The 14,351-nt window shown below is 39.3% G+C and overlaps 1 protein-coding gene across 3 annotated transcripts in view; it reads right to left on the bottom strand.

Moving 5' to 3' along the window:
• The window catches only part of DENND5A (DENN domain containing 5A), a 100,785-nt gene that overhangs the window by 25,682 nt on the left and 60,752 nt on the right, over window positions 1–14,351 (bottom strand). For 2 of the 3 annotated variants that reach the window (XM_065402648.1, XM_065402649.1), the window contains 6 exons: window positions 8,075–8,392; window positions 6,603–6,818; window positions 5,058–5,292; window positions 4,208–4,358; window positions 3,424–3,517; window positions 138–269 (listed from right to left, as the gene is read on the bottom strand). In XM_065402648.1, the coding sequence (XP_065258720.1) occupies window positions 138–269; window positions 3,424–3,517; window positions 4,208–4,358; window positions 5,058–5,292; window positions 6,603–6,818; window positions 8,075–8,392 (1,146 nt within the window). Of the gene's footprint in view, window positions 1–137; window positions 270–3,423; window positions 3,521–4,207; window positions 4,359–5,051; window positions 5,293–6,602; window positions 6,819–8,055; window positions 8,393–14,351 lie in introns of all 3 variants that reach the window. The other variant, XM_065402650.1, reaches the window with a different exon arrangement.

The raw sequence follows: 14,351 nt of genomic DNA, 5'->3' as shown, positions 1-14,351 counted from the left end.
ATCCCCCCCCAGTGCAGACCTAGCCTGAGAGAGAGAGAGAGTGTGAGTGAGTGAGTGAGTAAGTAAAAGGTGAGTTTAGTTTTACTAACTGTAGCCCAGCAAGGTGTGGGGATGAGAAGTCATTTTCTCTACATTACCTTATTTCGGCATTCCTTCAGTAAGCCTTCAACAAATTTCCAGTTTGTTTGCGCAATTACCGATGGAGAGAGGTTAGACAGCTTAGGCTGACGAATGGTGCTGCCCAGATTCCTGGCTTCTTGGATATACTTCTGTTCAAGGATAGAAAAAACAAACGTACCCAAAAACAAGAGTGACAAAATGGTATACAGTAGCTACGAATCAGTGTCAAACAATCTGTCTTTGCTGCCCCCATACCCAGAAGGGAAAAAGATCACACCATCTTTCAAAAGAATGCTCCTTTATAAAGGATAAAGACATTTACTGTATTAGTTAACTGAGTTAAGATCCCATATAAACTGTCCAGCTAGCATCAGGATGCAATTGGGGCTTTGATTAACACAATACAAAACCGTTTGGATGCATAGTTTTAATTTCTCCCTCCACTACTACAGAGTGTTTCCTTTTTCTCCTCTAAAAAAGGCTTGTAATTATAGCTATACATACTTGATATTACTGTCAAAGTGAAACAGTCCTTCCAAATGCGATTATTTTGCAGGTAAGTAATGACGCTTTTGGTGGAGGAGCAAGTGTGACAGTAAAGGTATGTCTACTCTGCAATTAGACACCTGCAGCTGGCCCGTGCCAGCTGGCTTGGGCTAAGGGGCTGTTTACCCGTAGACATATGGGCTCCGGCTGCACCGAGGGAGGGTCCCAGAGTATAGTCTGCCTGAGCCTGAACATCTACATGGCAATTAATTAGCCCCCTTAGCCCAAGCCTGAGCCAGCTGGCACAGGCCAGCTGCGGGCATCTAATTGCAATATATACATACCCTAAATGGCTTTGTCGGGTGATTATAGACAGAAGCTAAGCTAAGGAGCAGTTTATTATGAATAAGCTCCAATATTACAGATCTAAAAAAAGAACAATCAACATTTTAGAGGAAAATGATTTCCTTGACTCATGAAGGTTTGAAAGCTCTGTGCTGCTACTGTTGCTGCATTCTGATGGATCAATATGTATTTCAGTGACACCTGTGAGAGGGCAGCATTTGATTGTTCTGGATTGTGATTGACTGAAATCCTACTCTTGCTACATCATAATGAATAAAGTGTTCACCTTTTACCAAAAAAAAACAAAACAAAAAAAAACCAACAACTTTATCCACCTTCTGAAACAGTCTAAACAACTATGAAATACATATATTTAACTATGCATCTTTGATGCCATGATTACAGGTCATGTTGTACATATGACATACCAGGTAAAGCTCTGACACAGATTTTATAGAGGGTCTGAAAGGCCAATCATGCTGGTCCCAGTCTAAATATGATTGCAAATGAAGCTCTGGCAAGGAAAAATCCAGATGCTGGCAGGAGAGGTTTGTAGCAAACAATCAGACAGCCCATATTAAGCAAAAGTACGGTAAGCAGATATGAATAAAAGCGTGCATGCAAAAACAGAAAAGATAACAATTAAGACAGAACTCAATGCCATTTAAAGCTCAGACCAATAAATAAATATGCAACATAAAACCTGTAAATAATGAAAGCTTAAATAAAGGAAAGAGCAAAAAAAGCATTTAAACACTGTAATTGTGAGGAGATTAAATAAAGAATTAAAATGAACTATGTCCTTTACTGCATACTTGTGACAAAATTTCACAAGAGTCTTAACAGTTGTCAAATCTCAACTTCAAAGTTTCTTTCTAGACAATTGCCTCAGACCATCAATTTAATTTTTATTTTTACCAATCCCTGCCTACCAGCCACAAGGATTTTCACTTCTCCACTCAAAAACACTCAAAATTACTCCCTTTCAGCTGTTACAGACTAATGGGGAAAATCTTGGGGGTGGGGGTCCCCATGGATATAATGTACCCAATAGATTTTGGTACCACTCTAAATAAATATCTAAAATGAGTTAACCCTACAGACCAGAATAGCTCCATCTGCTGAACACGTTTTAGCAATATGGTTCATAGGATATATTATTTACCTCACATACTAAGGTAGCTGCTCTCCGATAATTAACCATTTGCTAAGCATATTCAGCTTTCGTTAAAAAAAACAACAACAACCTTCCTGGAAAATGGAAAGTGACTTTTTACATGTATAATTACAGTCTGATACCTCAATGATTCACACCTGCTATCACCATATTTGTCAAAAACAATGTCAGATTATGGACTAACTACTACTCACTTTCTCTTTCTTCTCCTAAATGGAAGATGTTATTGAGACACAGCACCATAAAGAGCATGTGAAAGCAGTAAATGTTCCTTATTTGCAGAATTTAAAAGTGCACAAACCCCTTTTCTTTTTTAAATATGGTTACAAAAGAGATGACATCTAATTTTATCTCCAACTACAATTTTTACAACCAAGTCACAAAATCCTGGAAAATAGGGTTTATAGTGGAAAGTGCAGTTCAACCTTTTATATCATCGTTCACATATAACGATGGAATGAATGAAGAAAATATATTTTTAAAAAAATGTCCTGCAAGCATCTTGGTATAAACTTTAAAAAGAACAAGGTTAAAAGATTCTTCACCCAAACATAAAATAATGTATCCCAAAGCTTTATTTTTTGTTGATATATAAGCACATATCAATTCAAATATTTTAAAAAGAAATCAGAACGTCGGAAAAATGGTTCTCATACTACACTTAACCACCATATTTTTTGTACAATGGAAGTTCAGAGAACTAACCATTTTGTTCTTGCTTAAGTAACTGCAAAGTAGCTGGCATCATATGACCCAACTAATGTCACTTTAAAAGATTCACATGGGGATTTTTAGAGTTTCTTCCTTTCTAGCCAGGCCCCCTCCTCAAAACTCAGAAGTATACCTATCAAAGAAACACCTTTTTTTTTTTTTTTACAAAAGGGGAACTATTTTGAATCCTCACAACGCAGATAGGATCTATAGTATATTTATAGCCGAAAATCAGCACTTTGAACAATGCAGCCTTCAAACGCAGCCCAATACTCAAATCAGACAGTGCATGTCTACCTGCATACTGGTATCTGACTTTAGCCACATTTAAACACTGCAACATAGTCACCATTTTTTACCATTGGTTTCATACTCGTGGGACAGATCCTGACTGGCATAGCTTCTTTAACGTCAATGGAGCTATGACATTTTACACTGGCTGAGGATCTGCTCTTTATTTTTGAAAGGTCAGAGTAAGGAACAGCTGAGGTTTACTGTGGAATAACTGATTTGACATTTTGTAGGGAAGACAGTGTGATTTCTGTAATGAAAATCATATTATACAGTTACTGAACAGTTTTCACCTCTCTCTGATCATTGTCAAGACGCAGGTGCTCTGTGTGTTGTTTTTGTCTGTCTTTCCGCCTCCACTGTGCAGGTGCGTTTCTCTTTGTCCATCTACAGATCAAACAAGATTATTCATTAGATATCAAGAGTCAGCTGAAGAGGAGCGAAAAGCAGGAGCAAAGGTTTCCATCTTGGATTGTTAACAGGGCTTGTCCACATTACAAAAAATACCCACTGGCAACAGACGTGCCAGAACCAGTGCCAAACACAGGTTAACTACAAGCACACACAAGTACAGACTGTGTTTAGCATCTCTTTGTAAGCAGAGAACCTGTAACGGTTTGAAAATGAAATCTGTCTGGAAGAATTATGTTCTTAGGGAAAAAGCAAAAACACAATCTCGTGCACTTGGTTTCTAGTTTCCACTTTTAAGGCTTCTTAGTCACCTCTGCAGCTACTAATCTCTTCTTCCTCTTTCTTCCCACTTTTTATGAGATGGTCCCTTATTTTAAGCCATTAGCTCTTAACTGACCTCTGGCACAGGGCTCTCTCTTTTAATCAGTATCAATTAAAGTCACTCAAAAACCTTAACTCTGTCCCCATTGCAATACTGGCCTCCTTGCTTCATTTTGTTACTAAAAGGATCCTTAAGAGTCCACCACATTCTAAAGTGTTATTCTGACATTTCTGATTTAAAAGTGATTAAATTTGCATTTTGACATCTCAAATTTGGTCTTATGCTTTAGATCTCAACAAGATCCAATGCCACTCCATAATGCACAATAAAGTTTGCATACTCACTTGTTGCTTGCTGGTCCTATGGAGAGTACGTCAGACTGAAGCTTGGGGAAAAACCCAAGTTCATACTTCCCTTGGCCAATCTTCATATCTAATAAGTGTGGGTGGACCGCAGTGTGATCTATTTTTACAAGCCTTAATTCAATAGCTTTCTCTGAAAGTTTAAAAAAAAAAAAAAAAAGAAGAAGATATTTCTTAAGCATGTAACTTTACAGATAACCAGTGCTCTAAGTGTTAGGGTGGCGCGGGAGAAGAGAAGTTTTAATCAAGCTGGGACATTGAGAGGTGCACTGTAAGCACTGCCTTACCAAAGCTGCTGCTCCCAGATTACAACTGACACCTCTCCACACACACACACTTTTTTCAAACCACTCTAAGCACTGCAGATAACCTTCCTTTTTTACGTTACCATATATACTAAAACACCAAATCTGTAATTTAAGGGGATAGGGGAATCCCCATATTGGCCAATATCTGAACAGGGAGGCTTATGTATGAGTCCATACTGTATCCAGGGACTGCTACCAATGGCAGCGAGATGATCATCTTATCTGGAACATCCCACCCTCAGGCAGGTGAAGAGGAGAGCTGAACTGAATTCCCTTTTACAGATATCTCACAGAATTAGCTCGCTGTCTCAGGTTCTCGCATTGCCCTTTCCAGTATAGAATTTATTTCTCCACCAGAGCCTCAATTTCCAACTCTTCTCATTTGTTTTTGAAACACTAAGACATTTAGATTCATGTTATGGCTGATAAAATATCTTATTTGAACAAGTAGTCTAACTTTGAAGGTGCTAGTGAGAACAGCTATAACTCCTTACATCTGAAAGAAATTTTCTTGTTACTCTTACCTGCCTCATCAATGGTAGTGCACTTTTGATACATAGATGTGCGCAGAGTTGGTGTCCTAACATTTAACAGTCTAATTTTATCTACTCTAGAATCGAACACTCTCAAAATTGGGTCTTTGTCATCTTCGTCATGGCACATAATCTTATTGTCGATAAAAGACGCAAACATCTGTGTCTCCAGAAATCTTGAGAGAAAAGGCAAGTAAGGTTCAGGCTGGTCTGACAAGAAAGATGCCTAGTGAACAAACAGAGACAAGTGACTTTATATAAAGTCTATACAATGCCTTGTTATAGTTCTGTATATCATTAAAGTGAAAGTATTTCTAACCAAGGACATATTGAAGAGTTTGAGAGACAGCCAAAGCCTTCTGTTTTGGGGATTTGGGTGGGTTTTTTTTGTTTTTTTTTTGCAGACAACGTTCCATTTTACTGTGCATGCCAACTCCATCTTGAAAAATATACTATGCAAACTTTTTTAGTTTGCCTGGCAATCATCTATTTTTAGCACTTCATTTATAAACAAAAAATATAAAGGACTTTAGAAAAACCCAACATTTTGAAATTTTAGCTCAGCTAAGCTCCCCCAGTGGCAAAACCAATACTGGATACACACATTATGTACTTATGGTCTGATCCAAAGCCCACTGAAGTCAATAGGAGTCTTTTCACTGACTTCAGTGCATGTTGGATCCATAGGCACCAACTTCTCCCGGCATCGGTGGGTGCTCGACCCCGCCGGCCCAGCCTCTGCCCTGCCCCCATTCCAACCCCTTCCCCGAAGTCCCCACCCCAACTCCGCCCCCTCCCTGTCCCTACTGGACTACTTCCCCAAATCCCCGCCCTGGCCCCGCCTCTTCTCCACCTCCTCCACAGAGTGCACCACATTCCCGCTTCTCCTCCTCCCTCCCACAGCTTGTTACACCGTGAAACAGCTGTTTCGCGGCAGCAAGCACTGGGAGGAGAAGCGGGGACGCAGCGCGTTCAGGGGAGGCGGCGGAGCGGAGGTGAGCTGGGGCGGGGCAGGGACCTTGGCTGCCAGTGGGTGCAGAGCACCCACCAATTTTTCCCCGTGGGCGCTCCAGCCCCAGAGCATCCACGGTGTCGGTGCCTATGGTTGGATCAGTCCCAGAAGGTATGTCTTCACAGCCCATGGCAGCGAGCCTCCGAGCCCAGGTCGACAGACACAGGCTCCTGCTCCTGCTCTAAAAACAGCGGTGCAGACATTGCAGCATGGAGGGGTCTCGGGATCTGAGCACTGAGGGATGTCGGGGGTGGGGGGAGCCTATTGTCATCTACCTAATTTTGTTCTCTACCACAAGCACTAGAATATCTTCAAATATAAATTTCATTATTTGTATAATAATATGCATCTCTTTTACAACTGATTGGAAGGTTTCAATGAAGAAATTCAAATGTTCACAACATTCCTTCCTCACTCCACCCCACCCACATTTTCTGACCACTTCTAATAACTTGTACTTTCGGGTTTGATTAGTAATTATTTAAACAAACATGACTCAGTTTTGCACTTCTTTTCAAACTTACTTTATCAAAGTTCTGCATCTGCTCCCTGTTGGTAAACCAAGACTCCTTGTCCTGACTTGGCTGAATGACAAATACTTCATAGTCTGCGAACATCTGCGTAAAACGGTTGGCAAAAACTTCTCTGATTTGAATGTTCAGCTGATAAACCCGGAACTCTTCTTCGTCGCATTGAACCTTGAGATCCTTGTTGCTACTGGTCTCCTCTCGCACTTCCAGCTGAGAGAGTAAGGGAACATACAAGAACCAAATGTGTCCCTTCCTTCATGGGAGGTTTGGTACACAAGGAATGCAGGCCCACACTCAGGCCCCATTTGTTCCCCAATTGTCATTCCTCCAATCAACATTCTAACCTATAACCCAGAAGATTCCAAACATCTATCAAGGAGAGCAACATTTAATAACTCAGCTGAAAAGACTGTTAGTATAAGAGATTATAGCTCCAATAATAAACTGGATATTCACTTCCAATGCTCAGGACACTAAAAATAGGCATTTTAAAAAAGATAGATAATATATAGAATACACAGACACACCATTTACTTTCTTTGGTCCTTAGAAAAAAACAAAACACTTTTATGAGGTCACAAGAGACTTTACTATTCAGGCATAGTAGGTGAATATATATTTCTCTCAGGTGTATCATAAATCCATATTTATTACTGTTCCAAGTCATTATGTATTGACCTTCATATTAATATTGATGTGCAGAATCAAAAAAAAGTTGATATGCAAGTAGAGTAGTCATTTTTCCAAGATCAGAGGTCTGTGGGAAGCAATTTAAACATCCAAGACAAACAAGCAAACCTTTTTGAGAGAATTTTCCCTCCATATCAGAAATGTAAAACACAAACCTTGGAGACCTTTCAATAACACCACTTATGCAGGTAGGGCCCAATTTTCAGAGGTGCTGAGAACCCACAGTTAAGAACAATGAGAGCCATATGTGCTCAGTATCTCTGAAAACCAGGCCCTAAACATTTTACAAACATTAATGAATAAAACCTCACAGCATCGCTGATGTGGGCACATTATTATCCACATTCTACAGGTGGAGAAACTGCGACAGAAAGATGCCAAAACACCAATTTCTGTGTCTCCACAAATAACTGTATGCCAGTTCTGGCCATGTCTACATAAGAAAAATAAAAGTATGTTTTTAAAACACTGATTATCTAACATGAGTTAAGACCCTAGTGTAGGCAAGGAAAGTATTTTTAACATGTCAACAGGGAAAAATAAACTCTAGGTGGAGCCAAGGGATTAACCTCGACCAAACCACAACAACTTGACTTTATCTATACTATGATGTTAATATGGGTTAGCTAACATGTATTAAAAATACACTTTTTTTCTAGTGAAGGTAAGGCCCAAGCATTCAGACCATCACTCTGTATATCTTTCACTCACTCAGTAGAGCTACTGCAATTCTGTAATACAACTCCAAAGAGATTACATGCAATTCCATAACTTACCTTTTCAAGGCTCACACCTGTTCTTTTAACAAGTGCTTGAAGCCTTGCTATGGTCTCATTTTCCTTTAGCAGTTCATATGAATTTAAAGGTGATCCTGCTATGTTCCCATTTCTTTTATCAGAAACTATGTCACATGCTCGGAGGTTTTTCATCTTTGAGGCGCTTTCACTACAGTGCAGGTTTCCCTCAGGTGGAATTCCAAACGCCATTAGGATCTCAGAGATTTCCTGAATGAATTCGAGTTTATTCGGGAATTGGGGCAAATCCTCTGGAAGCTCAATGAAATGGTTGTCTACATCCACAAAGCACAGGTTAGCCTGCAAAATTAAGTCAGGATAGTATTACATTAAGCTTCAAACATGGAATTTAAATGTTTTATAAAGATACATTTTACATGTTGTACATGGACTCTTAAATGTACTTCTACTCCACATACGCTCCTTGGGTTAACACAGCCTGAATCTGTTGGCCTTAAGAGCACACTGCAAAGCATGTTTTCCCAAGCTTTTGAGGAGATGGCCATAGTACGTGCCCTGAGAAGTCCTGGCGACACACCAGTGAGGACACTAACTCATGTGTGGCTTTGCAGCATGGCTTCTCACACACTGATGCCAATCACCTGAATTAATGCTGTCCCTTCCATACTGTGATAGTCCCAGTTCCTCTTGACATCCATGGGGCAGAGTTAAGTTTGTGTGGTTATGTTATGAAGGAAATGTTACCTTATTTTTTTATTTCCTGGATTATTATTTTTTTAACATTTGTAGGGTTTTTTATATTGTAACATTAACCTTCTTCTAAGAGGTAAGCTCTTTGGGGATAGGACTGTATTATCCTAGGTTTTAACAGAGTTTAGCATAATGGAGTCCCATTCTCAGTTCGTCCCGAGGTTCTACCTAACGCATAATAAAACGAAGAATGGGTATGTGGAGAACCCCCTAACTCCACATTTCCTGGTTTTCTAACACTTGAGTTGTTTAGGCTTGCACATCTTCAGTGGGAGGTGCACAGGGTAATGGTCAGTATTCCTCATTTTGATTCCACAATAAAGATTTTTGTGTTTTAATGGACTCATAATAGTGATTCTGCAGTAAATAAACTGAGTACCATGAAGTTTAGTGTGGGTTCATCTTCCAGCCCTTAAAAGCAGACTTTTAATGGCACGTGTGTTGGTTTGGACTTACGTTCAGTACCAATGTAGTTTTAACACAATAAATGTTAGGTGTGCACACTACAGTGCCTCCAGTACTAGCCTTAAGACACATGTGAACTGTAGCTGTTTACATAGGAAGGGGTAGACAGCAGAGCAGTTCCCATGTGCTTCTTTGAAACCATGTAGCATGGCACAGGTGCATGATTTAGGAAGCTCGTGTGTTTTAAGTAGAAGACCCTGAATTTAGGAATTTCCCAGGGATCCTCATATATGCATCAGAGGCTTTAATAACTAAAGGCCCGATCCTGCAAATACCTACCAAGCAGAGTACAAGTGTTTGCAACATAGGGTACTGAATAATTAAGCCTCAGAACCAGTCCACTGTACCTGTAATTTCTCAAGATAAAAAAAATGTTTAATTTCTGTCAAGTTGTTTAAGAAATGAGAAGCCACTTACACATTAAGAAACTTTTCCAAAAAATAATAATACATTTTTCTTTTACCCCTCATTTCACAAAAGCCTCGTCCAATTTTCCTTAAGCTTCTCAGTAATATTTCACCCTAGTAAAAGATTCTCCATGTGACATTTACATTGGCTTGGTTTAGTATGGGAAAGATTTATTTGGGGTATTTGGAGGATAATTGGACAAAAATTTGGTTTATAATGGACAGCTAGCTTCATCCTAATTACAGAGACCAGCGTGCCTGCATAATCCAAAAAATAAAACCTCTTGCCAATAAAGGAAAAGCCAAACCAGGTGTGAAGTTTTCTTCATAGGGGAAGCTCATCTCGCAAACATTTTCTTCTTCTAGTCGAATTGCTGTGTAGAAATTAGTCTCTCTTCAGAGTACTATACACACAGCCTACGCTGCAAGCCACAGAGATGGCTGGTTATCACACAACCAGTTGTTACTATGCCATTTAATATTTATCCCACTAGTACTTCTGCTTGCTCATGCTTAAACATGTGTTGTATAATATTTGCATTACTATACTCAAAGGGAAAAAATATTTCTCCCGATTTTTGTTCTGTTTCTCTACAGCGTCTAGCACAATGGGGTCCTGGTTAATGAACAATGCTCCTAGGTGCTACAGTAATGCAAGTAATAAGTAATAGTAATTTAGGTCCTCATTCAGGATAGCACTTATGTGTCATTGAAATCAAGGAGACTTGAACACAGGCTTCAAGTTAAACAATTGGTTAAGAGCCCTTCTTATACAGGGATGCCTTCCGGAATCAGAGCCATATTCCCCAAAGTAAACAGGAGAGACAGTTTTCCCTATTTTAAAAGCCTTTTAAAGATTCTAGAATTAAATTTCACTGCAGAAAGAAAATAGCTAGAAATTGAAAAAACTGCCATATGCCAGAATCAAGGTAGGTATAATAGCCTCAAGGAGTCTTCAGGTCATGTTGCAACAGGGTGGGTAAAAATCAAAGTTAAATATTTGAATTTTTATTTAAATCTTATTTTTATGGTTATTTAAACAATACTTTTTTAGATTCTTTTTAAAAATGTGCTAAGGCCTAGCCTTAGAATCGCTTAACCATTTAAATAAAAATTATATATGCTGAATCCATGAGCTTCTTTTAAACCTTTTCAGTTCAAGGCTGCTTTTCCATATAAAGAAACAATCAGGGGAAAACATCTAATCTTTGAGGTCAAGCTTTATACTTTACACTAAAAATGTACAACTATAAAATGGCTTCAGTAAATGTATATAGATATAATGTAGTAGCAAAAAGATGTACCAAATCTAGAGTAAATTTCGTTATAACCATTAAAACGTGTTGATTTATATCAACCAATGAGAATGCACTTTTAGAAAGTAACAGAAGTACAAATGGAAAAATTGATTAAAAATCGATGATTAAAATCAAGGCTTTCCACTTCCTGACTTCAATTGCCTTTATTTAAATCAGTCCACCCTGTGTTGCAAGACTCCTGCATTTGCAGGATATTTGGGAAAGTGTTGATTTTTCAATTTATTTTTTAAGGGTGTAGGAGAGAAGAGGCATTGAGTCCATTAATTGACATTGTGTCCATTTGTAGTTACTTAATTTTTTCCTTTTTTTAATTATACATGCATTCAGAGTTGTATCAATATGTTCTATAGAATGAAAAATTAAAGTGTACAGAGGTTTTCACCATTCACTCAAAGAGCTCTGATGATCTACTCATGGGAGCATAGTCGGATTGGCTTGTGAACAATGCCAGCCTCCAGAAATTAATGCATGGGCTATCTCTTGCTTTGCTATGCGCGCATGCGCACGCACACACACACACACACACACACTTCTAAAAGTCAAAACTAACTTTAAAAGTTCAGTTTAAATAACGGAAAGATATTACCCGTCTTAGCAAAATTGCTGACAGGGCATCACAAAGTTAGTCTCTGGTTTCAGAGACTAAGCACAAACATATTTACTTTGCCATACTGGCCTATACTATTGGTTTATTTTGTCAAGTATCCTGCCTCTAGCTTCAGCTACTACCTCATGCTTCAAAAGACAGTTAAAAAAACAAAAACCACTTATTGTACGTCTACACTACAATAAAAAAGACCCCTGGCATGGCCACGGCTGGCTCCAAAGGCTACAACATGGCAGCGTAATTTGGGCTCAGGTCCCAGAGCCCAGACTCTAGTCTCACAAGGAGGAGCGTCTCAGAGCCCAGGCTCATGCCTGAACCCAAAAGTCTACACTGCAATTTTTAGCCCTGAAGCCCAAGCCCTCTGAGTACGAGTCAGCTGACCCAGGCTCTGAGACTCAGTGCCATGGGTTTTTTCATCATATCCAACACGTTGCACCCAACTGTGCAATAAAAAGGTTCTTCCCAGCCTCCTGCAGTAATCAATCATACTATGCTCCGAAGCACTAAAATGTTATATGGTTTGAATGTTATAGTTTAAAGTCCAGCCTACAGTGTAATCAAACTTTTATGGACCAAAATAAATAGGGCTTCAAGTCTATCAATCTTATGAGTGTGATGGGTAAATCAATTTTCATAGATTCATATGGTGAAATCCCAACCTCATGAAGTAAATGGCAAAACTCATTTTAAAACCAGGAGGGACCACTGTCCTTCAAAATTCTCACTCCGTAATTCCTGCATCAAGCTTGTATCTTTCCTTTCAGTTCCATTTAAAAAACAGAGGAGGAAAATGCATTGATGTTTCCCAAAAGGACACTTAAAAGGCAGAGAAAATAGCTCATTCACTTAACAATGAGTAAGTTCCCACCCTGGCATTATGCTGAAAGTAGAAAAAAGATACTTCTATTTTGAACATTTCATACACTGTGCATATGTTACTCAGACTCCTCTCCTGCATCTGCAGAAAACAGAGTCAAAGCCTGTGTACAGCAGGGGATCTGTCTAGCACAGGTTCTCAACCGGGGTGGGAGGGGGGGTTGTCACAAGCAGGCTTCAGAGATTGCTTTGCCCCCTCCCATTGTGGCTAGATGGGAAGAAGGTCCAAAAAAAAAAATGCTTCTGTGGTAACATGAGGTTACAGTATGAAGAAGGTTCAGAAGCAGTAGTCTGAAGCATTTTTAAGGCACCTCTCACCTTGGTATTCAAGGTCTCAATCCTGCAAAAACTCATGTGCTTAGCCTTATGCACTCAAGTCAATGGAACTAAGCACATGCAAGATCAGACCACTTACACCCACGCGTCTCTGCATAGACATGAGAGAGACTGAATATGCATACAACACAAGGGAAGGCTTTTAAAAGGCTAACTGCAATGTATGACTGAGGGCAGAACTTGGCCCCATAAAGGTTGTCTTGCCTACAGAACATTTTTATGGGTTCTATGTTGCAAGGAAAGTTTCTCTTCCATTCCTGCAAGTATCCATGATGACCATTTACACTGATTCACATTGCTGCTGCTCTTCATGCCAAATCAGAATTTGCAGGGGAAAATTACTGGCGGCAGCAGCTTGTAGAAATTAACTCTGCAAACAGCTGTCTTAAAGCTGAGAGGTAGGAATGACTTAAAATTGGTCATCACAACCTATTCAGGGTCCGAAATGAATGTGCAGCATCCTCAAGAAATCATTCTACCAATGAATAGGAGAAACACACAAAGCAGCCATTATTATTCAAAGTAACTCTCTTGGTCAAGATGATCTAATATGTTGGAATTCAGAGAAACAAAGGGCTTTGTTTTGGAACAGTAAAACAAAAACAAAAAAAACAAAACAAGGCCCTTGTGAAGATCCAATTTGAGAAGTGAGATCTTTGCAATGGTTGGGATTAGAATGCTGATGGAGACAAGCTTTGGCCTAAAGCACAACTGCACCTTCAAAATGTGAAAATGTCATCTTTTCCACATTCTGACTTCACTGGAAAATAAAAAGAAATCTGCCCAAGATCACAGGGACCACATCATTCCAAACAAGTGTTTTAGATTGTGTTTGACTCTCCCAGCACTTACTGAACAACACTGCTCAGTCTCATCCGAAATTTCAAAATGATTACTATTTGAATTTCCACTGTGTTTTCCACCCTGCATTTCTTCTCACATAAAGAGATGAAATATACAAATAAAGCCTGTACTATGAAATGCCCCAGATAAACTGTTGCAATATTTTCACAATTTAGCTAAGCAAGCAAATTACTTTAAAAGATAAATTAAAAGAAACACAGAAAACATTCAGATGCTATTGCTTGCTAGGTTTTTATGATGTGCATGACAGCCTGTGTAATCAGCACTGTGATCTACATTACTGATAAACAAACCACACTCTTAGCACTAACGTTAAAAATATTTACGGTAAACTGGATTGTCCTTCCCTCCACTTCAATTTTTACAGAAGCGTCTTCCTGTACAGCCCCTCCCCTTTCCTTCTCTGGTTTCCTTAGAGGCCTGTGATGCAGCCACTAGCCCCACGACCCCACCATGTGCACAATCCTGCAAGATGCTGAGCACTCTGTCTCTAATGCAGCAAAATATTTAAGCACATATGCTCAACTTTACGCGAGTAGCACTATTGGCACGTTGCAGGTCTAAGCCCCATATACACAGCTTCAAAGCCTTAAATCCTTTTATTTGATTTTGCTGAATTCAGGCTCTTTCAAGGCCCTATGGAACTTGAATGAATTTCACCCTCTGCAGCTGAC

The sequence above is a fragment of the Emys orbicularis genome, chromosome 4, assembly GCF_028017835.1.
Source record: "Emys orbicularis isolate rEmyOrb1 chromosome 4, rEmyOrb1.hap1, whole genome shotgun sequence".
Taxonomy (NCBI): Eukaryota; Metazoa; Chordata; order Testudines; family Emydidae; genus Emys; species Emys orbicularis.
Note: the sequence above shows the minus strand (reverse complement) of the source record. Positions and strands in the feature narration are given on the sequence as shown.